At 45.8% G+C, this 22,967-nt stretch overlaps 1 protein-coding gene across 2 annotated transcripts; it reads right to left on the bottom strand.

Moving 5' to 3' along the window:
* Positions 1-637: 637 nt before the first annotated feature.
* LOC149357817 (uncharacterized) lies at positions 638-20,299 on the bottom strand. 2 transcript variants are annotated; one of them, XM_089584951.1, is made up of 6 exons: positions 20,043-20,299; positions 19,067-19,145; positions 18,422-18,496; positions 11,537-11,667; positions 5,824-5,932; positions 638-710 (listed from the first exon to the last, which is right to left on the bottom strand). In XM_089584951.1, the coding sequence occupies exons 1-6, from the start codon at positions 20,056-20,058 to the stop codon at positions 701-703; spliced, it is 420 nt and encodes a 139-aa protein (XP_089441077.1). In that variant the 5' UTR covers positions 20,059-20,299; the 3' UTR covers positions 638-700. The 2 variants fall into 2 exon arrangements, with proteins under 2 accessions (XP_089441077.1, XP_089441076.1); XM_089584950.1 differs by having other exon boundaries at positions 19,067-19,148.
* Positions 20,300-22,967: the final 2,668 nt, after the last annotated feature.

Genomic DNA, 22,967 nt, shown 5'->3' on the forward strand with positions numbered 1-22,967 from the left:
GGGCGAGGGAAGAAGAAAGAAAAAAGAAAGGGATGACGAGTCAAGCATGCATAGGTCAGAAAAAGCAACGAAAAAAATTCCTTTCCCTATCAGATAAGGTGACAGAGGTATCGCTAACACAATTGTCGCCTTTTCCTTTGATGTGGAATGCTTCTAAAAGTTCACGGGCTATTTTGTTTTTACTCTTGCCCAGAATGTTCATGTCTTTGAACATCGGCTCACTACCAGAACTTGAAATGCAATGGGCGGGCAACTTCGCCCAGTCAAAACGCACTACAGGAATTTACGACAGAAAACTTCTGTAGTCTGTCGTATTTTGGGCATGTAGTATTTGTGTAGTCTGTCTTCTGTAGTCTGTAGTGTCGTATTTCTGTAGTCTGTCTTCTGTAGTGTAGTATTTCTGTAGTCTGTCTTCTGTAGTGTAGTATTTCTGTAGTCTGTCTTCTGTAGTGACATAATTCTGTAGTGTCGTATCTCTGTAGTCTGCCTTCTGTAGTGCATTTGTGTAGTGTGTTGTATTCCTGTAGTCATTACTAAGTACGCTTTATTTGTCAATTAATATGCAGCTACAGAGCACCAGTCTCACTCTGAACATTCCATGCATTCCTGCAGTACAGCCAGGCACAAAAACACCTCATTTGGAGCAAATTGACTATTTATTACATATATACAGAATTTTTCTTCAGCAGGTCTCTCTTGTTCAGACTGTCCTAGGTGAAGAAAAAGAACAGTGATATATATAGTATGCATACACAACAAACGCATGCAAATGTTACAAAAGTCATAGTGGAATCTTGATTATGCATTCCCTTTTCATGCAACGATCCACATTTAACATCAAATTGGCACGGGCCCGACGTAAACCCATAGGAATAATGCATTAAAAGCCTCAATTATACAACTGAAGAATATGCACACCCCGCTTCATACGATGGCTGGTGGGAACCGTCCGGAATGGGTGAGACATTGGCATGCAGAGCACTTTATTGACAGAAGTGACGTCAACCAAGCTGACGTCACAGAAGTGACGTCAACCAAGCTGACATCACAGAAGTGACGTCAACCAAGAAATCAAGATGCAGACGTGCATGCAACGTGTGACCAAGTGCATCATGACCTGTAATGACGGTTCTGCCAACGGCTCAGACTGAGTCCGTGCATGCAACCCGCATCTATCAGTGCGAGGCGGTCCGCCTGGCCCGTTTTTCCGCGCGCTTGACTTACGAAGACGTTGGGGAAATAAACCACCATAAAGTTATTGTAGAGGCGGTAAAAAAAGTAGACATTTCTGTGATCACTGGTGGCTAGTTCAAAAGCGCTTCCCGCTACAGCTTGAGTAAAGCACAGGTTAGGCCTACAACGCCAAGCAAGCGGTGTACTGTCAGCCGGCAGAACGCACATCACTGCAGATATCGTGCCAAAGGTGAACATTGCGCTTTCTTTTTTCCTTTAAGATACGAATTCTTAGTACAGATAGATACTGCTACCTGCTTCTGCGTAGTGACAGCGGTTCTAGAGAAAGTTTGAACAGAAAGACATGTCGCTGGCACGGCCGTATACTGTGCGCTGCACATCTCCGAAGGGTTGGAGTAGTCATATTCCTGGCGCGTCGTTCATATAATTTTTTCGAGATTCATCCGACATCTACATAACGTGCAGGAACAGAGCGCTCGCCTGCCTTGTCTAAAGCCGCCTCTTCCATGCTGAAAAGCCTGGCTGCGCGCCGTCTCAGAACAGTCTCAAAACATGAGCGCAAAGGGAAGATAGTTTACTTTAGATGACCAGAAAATAATCACAAGGATGCTATCTTCAATAATGCCCCGTGAACACTACAAAACACTCCTGATCCTTGCTTTTATCCGTCTGCTAATGTGGTCCATAAGTGCTGTAACAGTCTGGTTCATTTATTCAATAATTTATTTATTCAATTTATTCAATAAACCCCTAAAGACCCTCAATCGAGGGTATTACATAGGGGGGAGCAATGACACGCAACACAAAATAATATTGAGCAAGCGCCAATGTGCTATACATAAGAACAGAAAGCACATGTAGAAAACAAAAGAAATAAACAAAAACCTGTAGTATACATTGTAATTTACAGAAAAAAAAGAACAGATAGTGTTTTAGACGCATAACAACCGCAGGAACAAAACAAAATAACAAAAAAGCTGAATGCAGCATGTGGTACAATCAATTAGTGAAGCTAAACAGACATTTGGGTAAGAAGGTCCTGAAACTTATTAAGATCCCGTTCAGAAGCGATGTGTGATGGAAGATTATTCCAGTCGACTATAGTACGTGGTATGAAAGAGTTAGCAAACGAAGAAGTGTGGCATGATATGCGTTTAACTTTCAGCGGGTGGTCGCGACGTGGAAAAAACGATTCAGGTGATTGAAAAAAATCGTCATGGAGCAGAACAAGATGGTAAAGTTTATGGAAAAGGGTCAAGCGTGATAGTTTGCGGCGATGTGATAACGTATCAAGTTCGGCGCGAGCCTTTAGTGCGGTGACGCTAGTATGACGAGAATAATCAGAAAAGATGAATCTAACGGCACGGTTTTGCAAAGATTCCAAGTCATCAATAAGGTATGCTTGATCCGGGTCCCAGATGGCCGACGCATATTCGATTTTAGGCCGTATTAAGGTAACATATGCTAGTTTTTTCAGGTGGAAAGGCGCTTGTTTAAGGTTACGTTTTAGAAGACTGTTACGACCCATCTTGAGACCCGAGATGAAACAAAGGGAGATTCAACGTAGCGGCAATTTTGACGGGTCGTTTGACTTCAACTTGACCCCACGATGACCTCACAGAAAAGGGTGACTTTCTGGGAAGTGGCCAATGAGGCTCTTCCCACACTCGGCTCGGCGAAAACGACCTCCCCTTCAAGAAGCAACCGACGACAGGAGAAGAAAGGGTGTCCCTCGTCTTGAAAAAAAAACCCGGAACGAATCAGAGGAAGCCTGCGCAGCTGCGGCTGTGACGTCAACACGACACAATGCTATTGGAATGCGGACTGCGGACTGCGGACTTAGGAATGCGGACTCGCCAGTTCCCACGTGCGGGCTCTAAGCAGGTGTCTTAGTTGGCAGTGACGTGCTGGTGCCGATCTTTTGTGTCGCGATGGAATGTCGCCTGGTGCAGGGGCGGAGTCTTGGGCTATATAACCTGCGACCAAAGTGGGCACGAACGCTCTGGACCTTCGGTAATAGGTTCATCCAGTGTGGCTCTGGACCTACGGTAATAGGTTCATCCAGTGGCTCTGAGCCTTGGGTATCAGGCTCATCCAGACGCTCGACGCTATGAACTCTTAAACTTATGATTCCTTTGTAAATTTTTGTAAATAAGTGTCTTAGTTTCCTGCCATTAAATCTGCTTGTTTTTGTAATCGCCAACTGCGAAGATTCAGACGTTCCTCATCCCAGCCACGCTACCTCGCCACCACAACAACTGGTGGCAGCGGTGGGATCTGCTACCTTGCGTCCCAACAACTGGTGGCAGCGGTGGGATCTGCTACCTTGCGTCGCAACAAGACCCAGAGAGCGGTTAGCAGCTGCAAGAATATGGCTAAGATGGTAATTCCATGTTAAATTAGACTGAAGGTGTAGTCCCAAATACTTGTAGGAAGTAGAAAGTTCAACCGGGTTATTAAGGAGAGTAAGATGTTGGGATGCGACAAGACTTGCGAGTGAAAGAGACAAGTTTAGTTTTAGAGGAATTAAGGGTGATTAACCAAGAAGAACACCACTTACTAATGGAATCTAAATCAGTTTGCAGATTGGCGGTCAGAGTCGTTAGAAATGCTACGGTATATAACACAATCATCAGCGAATAATCTGATTTTGGATGATACGCAGGCGGGTAAGTCATTTATGAAGATTAGAAAAAGTAAAGGACCCAAAACGCTACCCTGGGGAACACCGGACGAAACGGGTGAGGAGGACGAAAGATGATTATTGACAGAAATGAACTGAGATCGGCATGCAAGAAAAGCTTTAACCCAGGCAATAACATCGGAATGAATGTTCAAGTGGGTTAGTTTGAGCAAAAGTCTGAAATGGGGGACCCGGTCAAATGCTTTAGAAAAGTCAAGGAATAGCGCATCGACTTGTTTGCCTGCGTCTATTGATGAAAAGAGGTCGTAAGTGAAGCCGGAAAGTTGAGTGTCACATGAGAAACCCCTTCGAAATCCATGCTGGTATTTGAATATGATGTTGTGGTGCTCAAGATAGCTGATAATATTAGTGTAAACAACATGTTCCATTAGCTTAGATATGGAGCTAGTTAAGGATATTGGACGATAGTTGAGAGGATTAGAGTGGTCACCAGATTTGAATATGGGTATTACTTTAGCTATGCGCCAATCGCTAGAAATCGATCCAGTTGATAATGACTGAGAAAAGAGTGATGACAATAGTACTGGATAAATGCTCTCAGAAATGTTTTTTAAGAATCTTGTTGTTAAAGCCCAGAGGATCAGAGCTAGAAGTTAGTTTAACATTATTCAGGAGGGATTTAATTCCTTCGTCATTAATAACTAATTGGGCATAGAAACCTCAAGAAATTGATCTAGGATGGGAGCTGTAGCGATGTCTTCTAAAGTAAATACGGATGAAAATGCTGAAAGAAACATCTGAGCACATTCGGGTGCAGGAATTGGAGTGTTATTCGAGTCAGTAAGGATAACGTCATCAGAGCTGCGGGGATTAATAACGCGCCAGAATCTACGTGGGTTATTGGTGATGATTGTTGGCAAAACATTGCTGAAGAATTCCCTGCGGGTTTTTTTTAGTAATACTTGGTATTCTTTATCGCTTTGCTTATACCTTTCAAGGGAATGAGTAGTTCGATGCGCTTTGGCTTGTCTGTACAGACGTTTTTTCTTATTATTAACTCTACGAAGCCTGAGATCAAACCAGGGTACACTTGGGTTGCACTTTATCGATATAAGAGGAATGCAATCATTGATGAGGTTAGTAAGTGTAGTTTTGAACAACATCCAGTTTTCCTTAACAGAATGAGAGGACCAATCAGAAAGGTATTGCACTGAGAAGGTGGTTAATTCGGAGTTCATTTTGTGAAAGTTAGCCCTGTTGTAGCATCTTATCTTTTTTGGAACAGTTGTTCTTTCGCTGAGCAGATAGTTGATGTGCCCGGTGATAATGTCGTGATCGGAAAGGCCTTAATAATGAATGATATCTGAACAAATATTTGGGTCACTGGCTAGGAAGAGGTCCAGAATGTTTGAGGAATGCACCGATGACCGAGTAGGTTGAGAGATAATTTGAGATAACGAAAAGTCGAGACACGTCTGTATGAAGGCATGGGCTTCTTTGTCACTAGGAGGGGCAGACAACATATCCCAGCTAATGTTGGGAAAATTAAAGTCACCGAGAATGAGTAAAATAGAATTCGGGAAACGTGCACACACTTCACCTAATATGCGATGCAATTCTCCAGCAAAACCGTCACGCATGTCAGGAGGACGGTAAAATACTCCAATTATAAGGTTAGCAATGACGCATTTAAAAAAAAAACAAACACACATTCAATGAAAGAGGTGACTATAATCTTAATCTTAATAAATATAATCTTCTGTGCGTCATCTGAGTAGTCGACTACCCTTAAGCAGAACTTGGGTAAAGCAGTATCTCACTATAGTAGGCAAATTCCAGTGAGATTTGCAGGTTATTCCAGTGCCTAAGTGTACCATACAGACAGTTAGGAAATACAGTCAAGTTTACGAGTTTTGTAAGCACATGAGCTTACCCAATCTATTCATGCATATAACAAGAGACTATTGGCTTGAACAGCTACTTACTGCCACAGGTCACAGCACTTTTGTGCCAGGTAGCGCGGGACCTTCTTGTGGCGCTTTTGGAGATCCTCAGCTGAGCAACCCTTCAGCTTCAAATAGTGCCAGAAGGAATCTGCACAGATGGGGTAATAAGTAATGTTAGTGTGGTTGAATATAAAAAATGAGATGCTGAGGCAGTGATCGAATAACGAGCATTCATACACCTAACATAGGTTGTCAGTTCGAATCCGTGCTGCGAGATAGGCTCTAACTTAACTAGTAAGTTTATGCTGCACGACAGGCTGAATCGTATGACACCATCTGGTACATTCATGCCAAACGGTTCACACACAAATTTTACACGAATGTCGAGACTAAGCAGCCAGACTTTAATGCCTGCCAGACAGATATACATATACCGATCGATATAGTTTAGTTTCGAGCTGTGGTGCTCGAGCATCACACTGCCACCTGCTATTATTTTATTCCATTATGTAACCACCTCGGCTCCCATGGCAACTACTGGGATACACTGCTGCATTGGAGGCTGCCATCATGGGTTCTATCCGCGGAATCAGCACAACTCTGAGGCTTAAAACGCAACCAGGCTCAGAACACAACACAATGCTCTAAAATTACTACCTCGGGCTAATAGCTCTGGGAACAAAGCTTCACACACTGGTGCATAATATTATACTTCAGATACACCCAGCAAAGCAGTAGAGAGAAAAGCCCTTTGATGAATAACAAAATTTAGCTGGAGTTTAAAAACCCACTTGCACTCTGCATAGGTTTGGGACTTGGGGGAAAAAGAGAGGTGCAGGAAATTGCAAAGGTTTTCAAGCAATTTCAACAAAATTTCAAAGATTATACAGCCCCTGAATTAGGGATGGCATACATCAAAGTGGTGACAAATGGAGTGACAAAGTTTCTTACACAGTGTGTGCACTGATGAGGAATGAGGAGGATTTAGTGTTTATCTGGAAGATTAACAGCGAATAAAGTTTACTGCACATCTCTGCTGCCTATGAAAGGCTAACCGCCGAATTCAGAAGTGCGCCTCAACTCGATACTCCGTCTCCACTCTGTGGAGTGGAGAAAACAACTGCTCTTCCATTTGATGGGCAGTTAGGATTGAAGAATGCCACTCGGCATTTCTTCAGACAAGGAGCTGCTCTAGAGACCTTCTTCCAACTGCCGTCCCTCAAGAAAGCATGAACGGCAAATGAAGACGAGAATAAGGCGAAAAATTGCCTTTGGCTACAAAAAAGCATGGCATAGCTATTAAGTGTCTGTTTTATCATGCTGCACCACCTTAAGAACACAAAGAACCTCACCGTTTATTAGCCTAGTAAAACATCTTTTGCAAGCTGCCTGACGAAAGCAACAGAGAAAAACTACAGGAAACGCTTGCACATCTGGCAACCTTTGCCACCAATGATGTAGTGTCTATGTAGGCATTTACGAATGGTGTAAAAACTGCCGTTCGTCAACTTGTGGGAGGTTTCGCTGGCCTGCAGAGGCCAGCGGCGAAGCTGAGAAGTACGAAAATGGATTTGGATTTATGGGGTTTAATGTCCCGAGTCAGGCTATGAGGGATGCCAGAGTGAAGGGCTCTGATAATTTCATCCACGTGGGGTTCTTTTACGTGCACAGACATCGCACAGTACACAGGCTTCCAGCATTTTGTCTCCATCAGAATGCGACTGCCGCGGCCAGGATCGATCCTGTGTCTTTGAAGTCAACAGCTGAGCACCGCAACCCCTGAGACTGCTTCATCATCAAATTATGCATTACATAAATGACACTGCATCACAGAAAAGGACTAACAGTCATGGCCAAACTGTAGTTACAGCTAAAAGTTGGCACCGTGAACCTGCTCCCCACATCCAAAAGCTTGCACTTCAGGCCAACACACAGGAATCAGATTGTCTCCCAAACCCCATGACACTGCCTCCCAAAGAAGGTGGCAGCCAATAAGTGGGCAACAAAAAAGTAAACTGTGGGTAACAACTTGAATGTCTTGCATCACGCTACAAGGTGATGTGAAATTTGAGGAAAGGCTCCAAGAAGCACATACTAACTTTTTTAGGTTTTCAGAGCACTCTTATCCCTTTAAATGCCAAATGTTTTCCTAAAAAACATACCAGAAATTTTAAGCAATCAACTTTTTGTGTACTTCATTACTCTTGAAGCCACTTCATTGCATACACATGGGTGGCTGCAGAGCAGTCAGCTCAATGCACCGATTGTGGTTGACAGCACTCAGACAAGGGACAGAAACAAAAAAGACGATGGCACAGGCACTGAACCTAAACTTTTTCCAGAACTGCCGACATACTGCATAAATACCCACACCACAGGCACCAACACGCAGCGATTTATGCACTCGTGGTAACAAGAAGTGGTATGAGAAGTAGTGGAAAAACAACAAAAGCTAGAAGCAAAAACCAGAGGACACAGCACAGGATAAAACCAGAACAAGGTGAGAGAAAAATTTATAAGCAAGTCATTTTTAAAAGACTGCCAACAGTGGATAGGTTTGACCAAAAGAATATTTAAGAACTGGTCTTATAAAATGGAACTAAAAAACCTTATGCACAAACACAGACCAAGCGCAGTGAAAAAAAAATGAAGGAGAAATGGCAAGAAAAAACACGCAATAGAAGCAAAATGGTGATTGGGTAAGCAAACGAGAATTGAGCAACAAGCGAAGGTGAAGTCTGCTAAAAATTAAAAGGATAAAAAGGGAATAAAAACGCGCATGAGCCACAAAGGTGAAGCCAACAGTTAAGATGGTTAAAAGTGGAAGATGACGTACAGTGAAGCCGAGAGATAAAATATAAAAAAAGTGAAATTCAATAACCAGTATGAAGGCAAAAATCAAGGAAAAACACCAAAAGAGGGAAGTTGGCGGAAGAGGCAAGGCATGTAACACACATGTAGAACCACGGCTAGATCAAGTACGTCCACAAAGAAAGGCAATCCTCCGAGTGAAACCAAGCGTGTTCTTTACATTCACCCTGGAGCCTGAAAATCTCTGCGGCTTCCACCATTGCATTGCGTCAGCTTATTACAGGGCTCTATTAACACAGTGGCTTTCTCGAACTTTGGGCAGCATGGCTTTTTTGCGTCCCATTATCAGCAGTGGACTTGCAGGTACCTAAGAGATGTACCCGATAAATCAGTGTAATGCTCTCTTAGCCTTCCATTGATGCCAATTTATACCTTGCAGCAAGAAAAAGGGATTGAGAAAGCACTTCTTGTGCATGCGACTAAGGGTTTCTGTGCAATGCAGTGCAGCCTGTTTCTTTTTTCTTTTTCATTGACGATCCTAGAGAGGTGTGATAGGTGATGGGGGGGGGCGGCGGCAGCAAAAAAAGCATCTACTCTATCTCTCGATTTTTCTAAAGGTAAACTTCACAGAACCTTCAGAAAATCGGAGAGAAAGCAGGAGTAGACATTGCCTTTTCTGACCCCCTAGCACCTATTGCAATTGCGGAATCCTAAATAAAAAAAAAGACGCTGCACCACGCAGCACAGAAAACCCTTAGCGCCATGCACGGAGGGCATTTAATCAATCCTTTTGTCTTGCGGCAAGGTATACATTGGCATCAATGAAAGGATAAGGGAGCATAAGATTGATTTATCGGGTACATTTCTCGGGAATCTGCCAGTCGGAAAGAGCAAAACCACAAAACTATCACACAGAGGCAGGTGACAACACAAGGCCGTACTGACAACTGAAAATTTATTGAACAGCAGTGCTTATATAGACAAGTCACGTGTGTAATCTGCAAACAATCGTAAAGAGGCAAAAAATTCAATGGCAACCATAGAGCTGAGCAAATATTACAATCACCTGCTCAAAAACGAAACAAAAACAACCGGGGGAAACACAGACAGAAACGCTAATTTTCCTGAAAAATGAACACAGTAGGCGTGCTGACACACTTATCTGGCTCCGACCTCAAGATGGCAACAGCCTCGAGAATTTCTCTTTCCAACTGCTCCTTTCTTCATCCAATAATCTGTGTGCAGTTCAGTTTGGGATAGCAGTCTACAATGAGACAGTGAGTGGGACGGCAAATGCCTCCGGGTCTACTCAAGGAACACGCATACTCTTGCAAAGAAATGTGTAAACATCTACCACTTTGGACGATATAAAACTGGCCACAGCTGAGGGGAATCTTGTACAACATGCCCGTTGGCGGTACTTTTTGAATGCCTCATGCCATGTGCAACGGGGGTGGTGTACACGATTCCTCTCAGCTGTGGTCGATTTTATACCGGCCAAATTGGTAGATGGTGAAACACTCCCTTGCAAGAGTATTAGCATTCCTTGGGTAGGCCCGGACGACCTTGCCTGCCTGTCCACTGTCCCAGTTGTAAAGACTGTTAACCTAAACTGAACTGCACATTATTATTGGATGAATAAAGGGCCAGTTGGAAAGAAATTCTCAAGGCTGTTGCCATCCTGAGGTCGAAGCCAGATAGGTGGGATAGCATGCCTTCTGTGTCCATTTTTCAGAAAGAATTAGAATTTGTTTCCCTCCCTAGGTTGTTTTTGCAACGATTGTTTGCAGATTACACGCGCAACTGATCCATATGAGCACTCATTTCTTCAATAAATGTTCAGTTGTCGTACCACCTTGTGTTTCGCCTGCCTTTGTCCCATCCTGTTTTGCGGTTTTTGTAACGATTACCAACCAACTGGCCTACAAGCACGTCCTTCTAAATCTGCAAGTCCATTGCCAAAACTGTGACCGAAAAAAGCCATGCTACCCGTGTTCAAAAAAGTGCCATTGTGTTAAAAAAGCACCAGAATAAGCTGAAATGACAAACTGGTGGGAGCCGCCGGGATTTTGAGGCTCGAGGATTAATGGGCAAGAACACCCTCGGAAAAAAAGATTGCCTTTCTTCAGGATCTGTTTGACCTAGCCCTGGTTTTATAAACATCTTGCATGCCTTGACTTTTCTGCCAACTCCTCTATTTTCGTGTTTTTGTTTGCTTTTATCTTTATTACTAATTGAATTTCATATTTTGATATTTTATCTCTCTCATTTTTACAGTAGCTCATCTTCCTCCTTTAGCCATGTTAATTCTTGGCTTCACCTTTGTTGCTCATGTGCATTTATTCTCCTTTTATTCTTTCAGTTTTTTAGCTCACTTCACCTTTGTAGACCAATTCTTGTTTGCTTGCCCAATCACCATTTTCTTTTCACGGCATGTTTTTCCTTGCCATTTTACTTTTATTTCACTGCCCTTGATCTGTGTTTGCATGTAGTCTTTTAGTTCCGTGTTATCAGACCAGTACTTAAAAATTTTGGTCAAACCCTTCCACTGTTTCACGTGCTGGTGGTCTTAAAATTGACTTGCTTAAAACTATTCCTTTAACCTTGTTATGGTTTCATCCTTCCCTGCTCTATAGTCTTGGTTTCTGTTTCTAGTTTGTGTTGTTTTCCCACTATTGGCCATATCACTTACTTGTTACGAGTGCATAAAATTGCCACCTGTTGGCGCCTGTGTTTTGGTTATATATGCAGTGTTTCGGTGATTCTGGAATAAATCTGTAGTCAGCACCTGTGCCCTCATATTCTTTCTTTCTGACCCCAGTCTGTGTTTCTAAGCTCTGTCAACCACAAAAGATCAGCACCAACTAGACCGACAGCTTGTCCTATTCAAGCTCAATGTGTACTTTTCAAAGAAATGCTATGGCGAAAACACTGTACTTACAGTAAAGCCTGCTTGACTGAGTGAATACCACTGGCAATTCGCAAATTCCCAGCCTGCTCCTGGTTGCTGGCTCAAGCCGCACGCAACTTTGTGGCTTGCCCGACTTCCACGCAACTCTTGGTCCCTTGAAACTGAAACATAGAGTGATGAGTGAGAGATATCAGATTTGATATTCTTGCATTGCTGCAATGACTAAGAAAAAACGATATTTTCCATAAGAACAATTATTATTTCACACTAGCTTCGCAGAGTAAACCTCGTTTATCACGACCTCGTTAACACTGACATACTGCACAGTCCCAGCCTGACTGCATCTAGTTCTATGGTGTCATATGCTTGTTAGCTATGAGCCCTTGGCCTTGCACCGGTTAATACAGACAACCTCGGAACGGGCAATCAGCTCCGAGCTTTTGAGTCATAGATACTCACAAGCTCAGTGGTCCCAGGGGTTCTAGAAATATTGGCAGGGCGACACAGTAACAGGCATTCCGCACCAGTTGCTCTCGCTTCATTGCAAAAAAACTCGCACAGCAGACCTGTCCTCCATTTTGCAGTGTGAAAATAATCAAATTCAAAGCATGCACACAAAATGTGGACCTCTCTTCGAACAGAGCTTCATAAATACGGGTATAATTATTGTAATTTGTGGGGACGCCTTCGTCCCCTGCGTTCACTTTCCCGCACTGCACCCCACTGTTAGCTGCCCCCGAAAAGCACTCCCTTTAGTTTGGTTACTCTAGCTAACAGGGGAGGGCGCTCGCGTCGCAGCGACAGCAGCGCCACGGATGGCGTGTTTGGTCGCTCGCGCGCAGGGGAAGGCTAGCTCTCTTCTCCCTCGGCAACGGGAAGCGAACGGACGTTTCGCTCGCAGCTTCGCTCTTCGTCGACGGGCGCCCCTCGGTCGGAACTTACTCCCGCCGAGCCCGTCCCGCTCGGCCTCGGAGCTTCCCTTTGCCCTAGCGTGGGCGGACGTTCGCTCGTAGCCGTGCTGGTGAGTCGGACATCCTAGATTCCTCAGTGTATTTTGTTGCTAGCTGGCGTTATTGTTGGTATACCAATAAATGCCTTGTTTGTGTCGGCCAGTGTGTCGTTCCTTTGTTCCCGCAGAGCAAGGCCCGCCGTGGTCGGCGTGCGCTCAGTAGCGTACGCGACCACGGGGTGGGGTCCGCGCGGTTTTGAACTGAGTCAGCCGCGGTTAAACGGGGAGAACGTGTTTATCTCCCCCTTTTAAACCCCACATCTGGCAGCCCAACGTGGGGCCTGCTCTTGGAACATTGGACGACAGTCTGTTCGGTTCGAGGAACGCTCTTTGTCCGGACTTGACGAGTGCTAGGCCTAGAGTGAATTTTGATCGCTAGGACCTGCGGCATGCTTTCTTGAGTGCGAGGTGTATTGCGCTGCAGCATGTTTGAACTTTTCGACATGCTCAGCATGTTTTTTTTGTGAAGTTTTCTTCCTGGAGTTTCTTCAAGAACCACTTGGTCCGCATCGAGGGAGCGCGAGGCCTAGCGCCCGCGGAGTTGCCGAGCCCGAAGCGAGTGAGTACGGAAGCCGCGTGGGTGGTCCGAGTTTTCTGTATATATTTTCTCGCTGTCTCTTTTTCGACTCTGGGAGTCGCGGCTCTGGGAGCCGGGTGGCCTGGGGCCACGGGTGCAGTTACGAGCTCGCTGGTATTGCAGCTCGGCACCGGGCGTTCCGACACCGTCCGATACGGTGGGCGCCGATCACTCAGCAGCTGCTTTGTGCAGTGAGCGGGGAGGACCACCCCACAACGCTGATGTCTCCTCGCGGCTGCGCGCACGAAACCCGTTTCGGGTCTTTCTTTTGTTGGGGGTCGTCGACCGCCACTATGGTAGTGAGGCCTAAGGCTATTCATAGCTGCCTGCGCCATGTCAAAAGTGACACGACCACCGGACCGTGGTGTTGAGAGGGGGCGCACTTTGCTGGCCGCCTGTTTTTTTTTTAACCTCGCATGAACCGAGCATTCTCGTTCAACTCAAGAAAGGGCTTTGTTCACTCGAACTTTGCGTTGCACAGCCGCCCGACACGTTTTGCTAGCGAGTTGAGCATTGAGCCACCAGGCCTTTGTGTACGCCGTTTCCCCTCCCGTGACCTACGTTAAAGGCATGCGGAGTGTGTTTTGGCAATCTTTCAGATCCAGCGGAGCCACTGCGGCTTGCTGTCCTGTGCACATCGTCTCGCTGCCGCCTGCTGCGACGGAGCGGCCTGTATCCTGTTCGCCGCATCCATCCGGGGCAGCTGTGGCGAGACCAGACAGCAGCCACCTCTGGCTGCTGTTGCCCTGGCGACTACTGCGGAATCTTGGCCTGCGGTGGTCAACCGGCCCTCCTCTTCGCGGGCCTGCGGGCACTTAGTCCGCGGGCCATGCGAGTCGTCCCAGCGGAGACCTCCACGCCGCCTTCGGAATACCGCGGAAGACTGCGTGCACTCTGTCGGCGTGACCTCCGCTGCACGACCTGCCTCAAGTGCATGAAGACCAGGAGACTCCTCCATAGCATGTAACTTGCAGGCGCGTGGGTCTATTTAAGGTTGGGGGGATGTGGGGACGCCTTCGTCCCCTGCGTTCACTTTCCCGCACTGCACCCCACTGTTGTTAGCTGCCCCCGAAAAGCACTCCCTTTAGTTTGGTTACTCTAGCTAACAGGGGAGGGCGCTCGCGTCGCAGCGACAGCAGCGCCACGGATGGCGTGTTTGGTCGCTCGCGCGCAGGGGAAGGCTAGCTCTCTTCTCCCTCGGCAACGGGAAGCGAACGGACGTTTCGCACGCAGCTTCGCTCTTCGTCGACGGGCGCCCCTCGGTCGGAACTTACTCCCGCCGAGCCCGTCCCGCTCGGCCTCGGAGCTTCCCTTTGCCCTAGCGTGGGCGGACGTTCGCTCGTAGCCGTGCTGGTGAGTCGGACATCCTAGATTCCTCAGTGTATTTTGTTGCTAGCTGGCGTTATTGTTGGTATAGCAATAAATGCCTTGTTTGTGTCGGCCAGTGTGTCGTTCCTTTGTTCCCGCAGAGCAAGGCCCGCCGTGGTCGGCGTGCGCTCAGTAGCGTACGCGACCACGGGGTGGGGTCCGCGCGGTTTTGAACTGAGTCAGCCGCGGTTAAACGGGGAGAACGTGTTTATCTCCCCCTTTTAAACCCCACAAATTAAACCTACCTGCAGTTTTCAATTTATCCTAAAATTTTATGCAACTCGACGAGCAATAAAAAGGAATTAAAATAGCCAGCACTGTTTAAACAATATAGCTACGAAGAAATACGAGACGTATCCACTACACCCCAGTGGTTCTTTAGCTTCATGCATTATCAATCTACACTTTCTTACAGGCACATTTGCACGTGAAAATGGGTTTAACCCAATCTTGATGAATCTTTCTGGAATGCAACAATAAGAAGAAACCAGTTTTACTCAAAAACAAAGGGCCCTATACACTGCATCACAAGGCGAGCTAGGTGCACTTAAGTCTACAGCCCCTTCCAGAAGTCTCCAATTTGCCTGTCCTCTACAAGGATCCCTGTCCGCTGCTTGTCGAATTTTGCTATCCCGCCTTGCTAGTTCTCCCACTGCCCTTCTCAAACTCTTGGAATTGTGTTGCTCTAGCAGATCATAAGCTATTGTATTATTTTTTGTTTTAGCACTACACACTCCATGGCAACAATGCTGGATAATGTAATTTAAATAGGTTTGTAGAGCGTGCAAGTGGCTCGCAGCTTGACGAAGAGGTAAGAAAAAAACGCGGAGCCTGACAAATAGGTGCGAAAAAAACGTGGGTTATTTGGAAGAAATGGGCTTGGGCAGGAGATGTAATGCAAAGGCAAGATAACCAGTGGTCCTTAAGAGTGATGGAGTGGATTCCAAGAGAAGGCAAATGTAGCAGGGGGCAGCAGAAAGTTAGGCGGGCGGATGTGATTAAGAAGTTTGTGGGGATACGGTGGCCACAACTGGCAAAGGACAGGGTTAATTGGAGAGACATGGGAGAGGCCTCTGCCGTGCAGTGGGTGTAGTCAGGCTGATGATGATGACAACCTTGTGAATTTGCCTCGCAACAACCGCTGCAGCCTGATATTTTGTAGAGCAGCACAATGGCCTTCATTTTTTGAGTGGTGAAGTATTCAGCATTTTGTTTCAACCATGAGTGTAAAGGGAAGACGTTTTATGTTGCACAAAAAGAAAGGAATTACATGCATACTGGGCTTTGGAAGAATTCCCTGTGGACATTACAAAACACTGCCATCCTTGCTTTATCTCTGCCAGGTAACAAAATTCATTATTCTCCAAATACTTTGGACAAAGACAAGCTGCCGTGCACTCATTCGAGCTCAGTGGACTTTCCCTCAAACCAATCTTCAGTAAATAATATCAGGATTAGGCAAAAGTAACTGTAGTGTATTTCAGTGAGTCAGCGCCTTTTACAGAAAGTTTTGGAAACAGAAAAGTTTATGAGCTTTGTGAGCACATGATGATTGCCCAATCTATTTACATAGGCAAATGGGAAATTTGCCTTCCTATTCAATTTATGCACATTCAAACGATATTTACCGCTGTAGGCCACATCAGTTCTGTACCAGGTAGCACATGCCAAAAAAAAAAGCCTCGATAGCGTAATAAGTAATGTGTGGTTGACTATAGAACTTAAAATCTAGGCCATATCTCTTGGATCTAAGCTTGACATATTTCTGCATAATACTATACTGCCGATACAAAAAGCAAAGCAATAGAGAGAGACAGAGAAAGTTTACTAATGAAATGAACAAAATATTTAGCTGGCACTTAAAATCACTGACCTGTTACTCAACATGAGGAAGGAAATAAGAGGGAAAGACGAAGGAAAACAGGTGCAGAAAATTGTTAACGTTTAGAAAATAATAAACAATTTTTGGAAATAATGTATCCATTACTTTACTTGGTTTTAAAGGGTTTAATGCCACAAAGCGGCGCAGGCTATACAGGGCGCTATTGTAGAGGACTGGAAAATTCTTTAGGTGTGCTGACATCACACGGTACCTAGGCCTGTAGCATTTCGTCTCCATTGAAATGAGAATAGTACAGCTGGAATCAAAACTGGCTGGAATCGAACCTGCCTCTTCCGGGTCAGCAGCCAAGTACAATAACCACTCAGCCACCATGACGGCTCCCATTTGGGGTGACATGCATCAATGTGGTGACTGACGGGGCTGACAAAGTTCACTTCAGAGAGGGTGTGCATTGATGAGGTTATATAATTCAATTCTCCCTATGCCACATAATTAGACAGGTAAAAATTTATTATGAGCATATGCTGCCTATGGCAGGCCAAGAGATGTAAGACACAAAGCATATGTCCATAAAATGAAGGCAAGAGCACAATTTCCTGCTGTGAGTAACCACTCCACTATCCAAAAGGATAGCCAGCTTCTTTAAAAAATGTATGTCCTGCCTATGTCCATTTATGATTCCCGCTCAGATTTTAATTCGCATTTATTTCCAACCAACTCAGTTCTCTCCCAATCTCTTATCATTAACCCTATGATTTTCCTGAGTGGTTCAGCGCACTGTTCTCAATTTTAAGCCTTTTATAGCGTACCCCACTTTTCCCGACAGCTTAGCAAAGGCAAAGCAGTTTAAAATTTCTTTTTGAGCATACTGCAAGGTGCTGCTCGTAACTTCTGAGTGCATGCCTAAGGCAATAAACCCCTTTCTTATTCTCCCAACCATTTCTTTCAAATGCTCTATATCTGTGCATGACCTGGCCGAGGTGTGTTCTGTTTCGACTTCCAGTACCTTACTGCATTTCATAAAATGGCCTCTTTCCTGATTATTAAGTATTGATTTAGCTCTCATTTTCACACTGAGTACTGATGTCCTCAATCATTTGCAAGAATTCATCACTTATACTACAACTCACCACTAATACTACAATAACATGAAATCAAATATAACTGAGCGGTTCTCCATGAGTCTTCGCATTTCCTGAACCAACCTGCTGCTATGCAGAGAGGGTCACCTCGTCTAGCATCATCACATCTTGTTCAGGGTATGTGGGTTGTGCAAAGTAAACAACCGTTGATTTCAGGTCACTGCAGTCAAAACTACAAAGTAGCTGGTGCAATGAAATGTTAGTTCTAAGAAGGTCTGCTCGTTTTTTTTATGCGGGCCCAAGTGAACACAGGCTAAACTGCATGCTGTTTGATGTCAGTGCAGGATAAAGATCCCCAGGTGGCCAAAATTATTCTGCAGCCCTCTGCTACGGCACCTCTTTTCTTCTTTAACTCCCTCCTTTATCCCTTCCCTTGCATCATGGTTCAGGTGCTTATCAAGATGTGAGACAGTTACTCTGTCACTTACTTGCCTCAAAAACCAATTTTAAATTTTTCAAGGATACTTTCAAGAACGTAGAGGTACAAACTGTACAGTAAAACCACATGCTACAGCAATAAACCAGCAATACATCTGCGCTGACAGGAGCTTGCCAAGTACACTGCAAGGATGCTATGCCACGCAAGATTTGGTGTCATCATACAATGTTACTTTACTGACTGACATTTCAGTGTACAAGCAAGAAATACCATTAAAGTATTATTGTACAGCACAACGTTTTTAAAAGATAAACGAACATTTTGGCCCTTTTAGAGGACACACATGCATAAAAGGCAACAGGTGTGGAATAGTCACTGCACCTGAAGCAGGCTCAGCTTTATAATAACAGCGCAGTGTCAAGAGCTACATGTGCGGCTATATTTCGTACAAATTTGCAGTTCATGTAATAAGCTGAGGTACTGCTGTAAAGTGCATGTAGAGTTCTGCATGCATTTTTAAACACAGCAGTGAGCCTATGTTGAAAATATTTTTCAAAACAGGCAGGTAAGGTACGCGTAACTGAAAAAGAAAATTACCATGAATGGCTTGGAGGGATGGCACAGCTGAAGGCAGGAAGCACGCATGGCCCAGCAGATGCTGGCAGCTGGCAACTGCAGATAAATACGTCCCAACCAACAGCTGTCAGTGCCAGTGACAATGTCATGAATGACAACAAAACAGACTGTCGACTGCTTCAGAAACTAAAATAAGGTATTAATATAGGAACACAAAAAGCAATGAGGTGGCCCATGACAAAATAGATAAGGAGATTGTATGTGAAACACCCATACACATTCTTTGAGTACATTTACATGACTGTCATAACCACAATGAAAGATGAGCTGGCTGGAATACCGCTTTATTTTTATGCATGATGAAAAGAGCCCAACTATTCGAATATAGCATGCGCAGGCTTTAGTTAATTACTATTAGGGTGCCTTGCACCAGCATCTAATGTATTCTTAAATTGAACGTATCAACCAGTCGACCAGTTTACCTTGCATAAATGAGAAGAGAGAATGGAAAAGGCATGAATTCAATAGCAAGGAGCCCAATATCTCACGTCACAACTGAGCATGATACGAAAATTAGCAGTGCATTTAACAAATCTGCACACAAATAAAAACAGCAAAACATTTGTCGAGTGGCAATGGAAGTAGGGGCAAGAGAAAAAAAAATACCGAAGAACACTGGTGAGTGTGGTGCAGGGAGGTCTGTGGGTAGGGTTCCGTGCCTGGGAACAGTTCCGAGCGCCGAGAACTGCTGCCGGCAGTCAACCAAGAATAAATAAGAGAAAGTGAAAATGAATAACAAACCATCACCAATTGCGAACGACCTGAAAGCGGGCCGCATAAGCGAGGCATACAGCAAAAAGCTTGAAATCCCAAATAAGTGTGCAGTTGCATCCCCAAAAGTTCAGTGCCCTGAAGGAGAGGAAGCATGGACGCCTACAGTTCAGGGAAGACACAAGAACGACCTAACTGACATAATATTGCCAAATTCTGTTCCAATGGGGAAGCACAGATAAAAAGTTTACAAATGACTAGTAAATCTGCGCCAGCCTTCCACATGCGATCACTGTCTTCGAAAAAATTTGCATGACGAATATTAAGAAGCACTGATCCGATTAGCACCAACACCGAGCAAAATCATCCGGCGTCTATTCGCAGTTCGCCTAGCGCGAGTGCTTCATCGCGCAGCACTGCCGCTCATAATAATCTTCTAAATAGCACAAATCCACCCGATGGGTACCAGCCGCGAGCAAAATCGCCCGTTGTCAGTTCCCTTGCCTGTTGTCAGCTGTCCAAGCAAAAGCGCTCTCACCCGCGGCACTGATCGTCGTCTTCTACGCTGTACAAATCCATGCCAGTTGAATGTAGTAAACATTGTAGTTTTTCGCAGCGCTGCCAAGCGACCGCATAACTCTGCTGTGATCTCTGGTGGCATTTTTATTTACCACGGCACCTGAGTACTAAACGCAGAAATAGACTATGAAGCAACACTTATCACGCAGGCTATATGCCCGTGCTTTTCTGGCAACGCATTATAGCTGAGGCAACCGCACGCAGACTGTCTCCACTGCCATCCCTATATAGCCGCACACTAATAACGCGTGCGAATACAGATCAGTAATAGAGAAGCGTTGACGGGACTCACCGATCATGCAGCTCATCCAGGCTTAGTAAAACCACGCCGTCGTCTTCATTGCCTTTCCAGGTGACAAGGCGTCGTAGCGCTGCCTTTCTTCATGGCTTTGCCCGTCCAAACACACCGATGTTGACTGGGCGTAATACTCGTCGTTGGCTTCCAAAACACGCTTCTGTTCTTCACACATGTCCGCCGCACAAACACTCAAACAATGCCATGAAAAGCCAAATAACACAAAACGTGAAACAACGCACGTATGCCATGGCGCCGGCGGAAGCGGCTTTGCCCTTGTTTTTGCGTCGTTGAAAAACTGCAACTAAAATGCGCTTTTTTACTACTAATATTTAAATTATGTTTAGAACAAAAATAATCTTGATTTTTTTATTAAGTGTGAACACTAAAGCACTTTTAAATACTTTTGTTGACTTGACTTTTGTAGAAGCTGCGATCCTGTGATCCCATCACCCAGGGTGCCCCGGATGTCCTAGCAGACGACGGAGCAGACGACGGCGCAGACGACGCTGTTGACGGAATGAAATTTCGTTTGCTGCCAGCTAAAATCTCCTAATTGCGACAAAAAGGGCAAAGAAATGCACCGTATCTCAAGCTGGTGCATATCAAGGATATGTTGGACGTGAGCGGTAGGACTGAGAGCAGCTGCGATGCATTACTTTGACTGACGCGGGCATGCTCGACGGAGATTTACATGAAACTGAGAGCTTAACTGTGACCCGTACAAGCGGATTACTTTGATATCAACTGCTTTACGAAACTACGCCGATAGTTGCGTCACACTTTAGCTGATACGCAACAGCGGCTCGCACTCGCCGCATCTTGTTCGCGCGTGTACTTTCACAATTGAGCAAGAGCCCACATGGAAGCCGATAGAAGCAACTGTGTTTTCGAGTTCAGATTGTTCCGAGAAATACGAGCAGCTTGTTTTAGCACGCACTCGAATTGTAGTTCTCAGCCAGTGCGTCACGAGCGGTGACGATGGCGTCGATGACGAGCGTAAGAATCACCTTAAGGTGGCTGCAACGAAGCCGGTATTCCAAGCGTATGTGCGCTAAAAGTTGTTTACCTGTGCTGCAAACGAGGGCTCAGTCGCAGTCCAGCCGCTAGCTGCTCAGTTTTCCAGCCTTGCGAGCCCAAGTCGCATGTTGCTGAGCATTGAGGGAGCCGAGCTTTCAGCAATGACACTGCCCGCGAGCGCGCCGAGCGACGAAGTTTGCGCTGCTCCCTGGATGTCGTATTCGTCGTAAAAAGCCTAGCAGGTTTCATATCGATGCTAGAGCTGAGAGTGGTTTCGAACTGGCTAGCGCTGAGGTGCTACTCTCTTCACCGTACGTTGTACTGTGAGCCATGTCTCGTAGTGAAATAAAGATATGCGCGGTTTCCGCGCTAACGGTGACGTCGAGGACGAGCTTAATAAACGCCGTAAGGCAGCATGCAGATATTCGATGCATATATGTGTGCTAAATTTGTTCACCTATGCTGCAAACGTGAGAATAAAGTCTCGCTCAGTCGCAGGACAGACGCTCGCTGCTCGATTTTCCAGCCTTGCCTGCTCAGTTCGCAAGCTACTGAGCCAATCATTGAGCGAGCCGAGCGTTCGGCAACGACGCCGCCCCGCCGGCCGACGAACTGCGCGCTGCTCTCTAGCTACCCTTGTCGTCGCTAAGCTTAGCCGATTGCACATCGACGCCTAAGCTGAGTGCGATTCGGAACTGGCTAGCACTGAGGTGTTACCCTCGCCACCGTTTTACTGTGAGCGCCGCGTCATAGTGAAATAAGCCCGCGGTTTCTGTGACCCCTTCAGGAGCTGAGCTAGCAGAGGCCAGGCGAGCTGCAATGGGCAGCAGAAGCGGCTGTGGGAGAAAATTTGTTTTGCTGTTATCGCTTCTACCAACAACTCGATATTGGCTAACGATACTCTATCCCATGGACGTGAACAAAAAATACCAGTGAATTTTTCTGACGCCGGCATCCAGGCTGGCAGGCCGGTCCCGAGAAGAGCGCCCTTACGCTTGCATGGCAGTGGCGCACGTCAAAACCGCCCCGACATTCTACTCTTCGCTCAGGTTGTCATAGCACACTGTTAATAGTAAGGAACACTTTAGTGGACCGAGCGTGAGGGACCAGAACACTCCAGAGGACGAAGCGCGAGGGCGCAGGAGACTGAACCAAAGCGCGCGATCGACTGACGTCAGTTCCAAGACTTCTCATTTCAGGTGAGATTCAAACGAGCAGGCGAGCTGCAGGTCACTCTTGTAGGTATGAGGAAGTGTCGTGGAGCTGCTGCCCGATCGCAAGCGACTGCTGGTCGCATGCCCTTTGCTATTGCAAGTGTGAATGGGCATTAAACGCACGTTTACAGTAGGGATCCAGTCGCAGAGTTCGCGCGAGTTAATTAAGCCCCTTGGTCACGGAGGGTGATCCCCGAACAAATACATCCTCATGGGGAAGTCACTCACTGACCGAATTCTTGCGGCGCGACTTCATGTCGCAGAACTCGCCACCCAATCCTTGGCGCCGCGGGGTAACGCCACGTCGACTGACAAATAATCGGGTTCTTGTTCCTCCGGGAAATTACAGCGAAAGCGCGACGCAACGGTCCACGCACGCGCCCTTTTTAGGCGTCCGTGTTCAAAGACGCTCAAGGCTGTACTGGGCCTTAGGCTTCGTACGCTGTTCTCTATATTTAGCGAGATGGTTGCGTCACACTCATGAAATTTTCAGTGGAAGCAATGAGCGAAGTCGTAAAAATATATATATTTTTTTCATATTTTATGATGATCTTGCAGCATGCGCGGCTAAAAACTGAAACGTGGAAACTTGATATGGGAGTCGCCTTGATCATTTATACAGGCAACAGGTCATGCGTGCGTAACATACATGCTGCCTTTCTGATAGCAGGACGATTACTGCGAGTAA

The sequence above is a fragment of the Amblyomma mixtum genome, chromosome 3, assembly GCF_055824585.1.
Source record: "Amblyomma mixtum isolate Tamu chromosome 3, ASM5582458v1, whole genome shotgun sequence".
NCBI classification, from domain to species: domain Eukaryota; kingdom Metazoa; phylum Arthropoda; class Arachnida; order Ixodida; family Ixodidae; genus Amblyomma; species Amblyomma mixtum.

What these genes read in the sequence shown, in the direction of transcription:
- LOC149357817 (XM_089584950.1), bottom strand. An exon ending in ATCCCTCCAAGCCATTCATG is followed by an intron (nt 11,668 to 18,421) that starts GTAATTTTCTTT and finishes TCTATGTTTCAG; the next exon opens with TTTCAAGGGACCAAGAGTTG. An exon ending in TCAGTCAAGCAGGCTTTACT is followed by an intron (nt 5,933 to 11,536) that starts GTAAGTACAGTG and finishes CCATCTGTGCAG; the next exon opens with ATTCCTTCTGGCACTATTTG.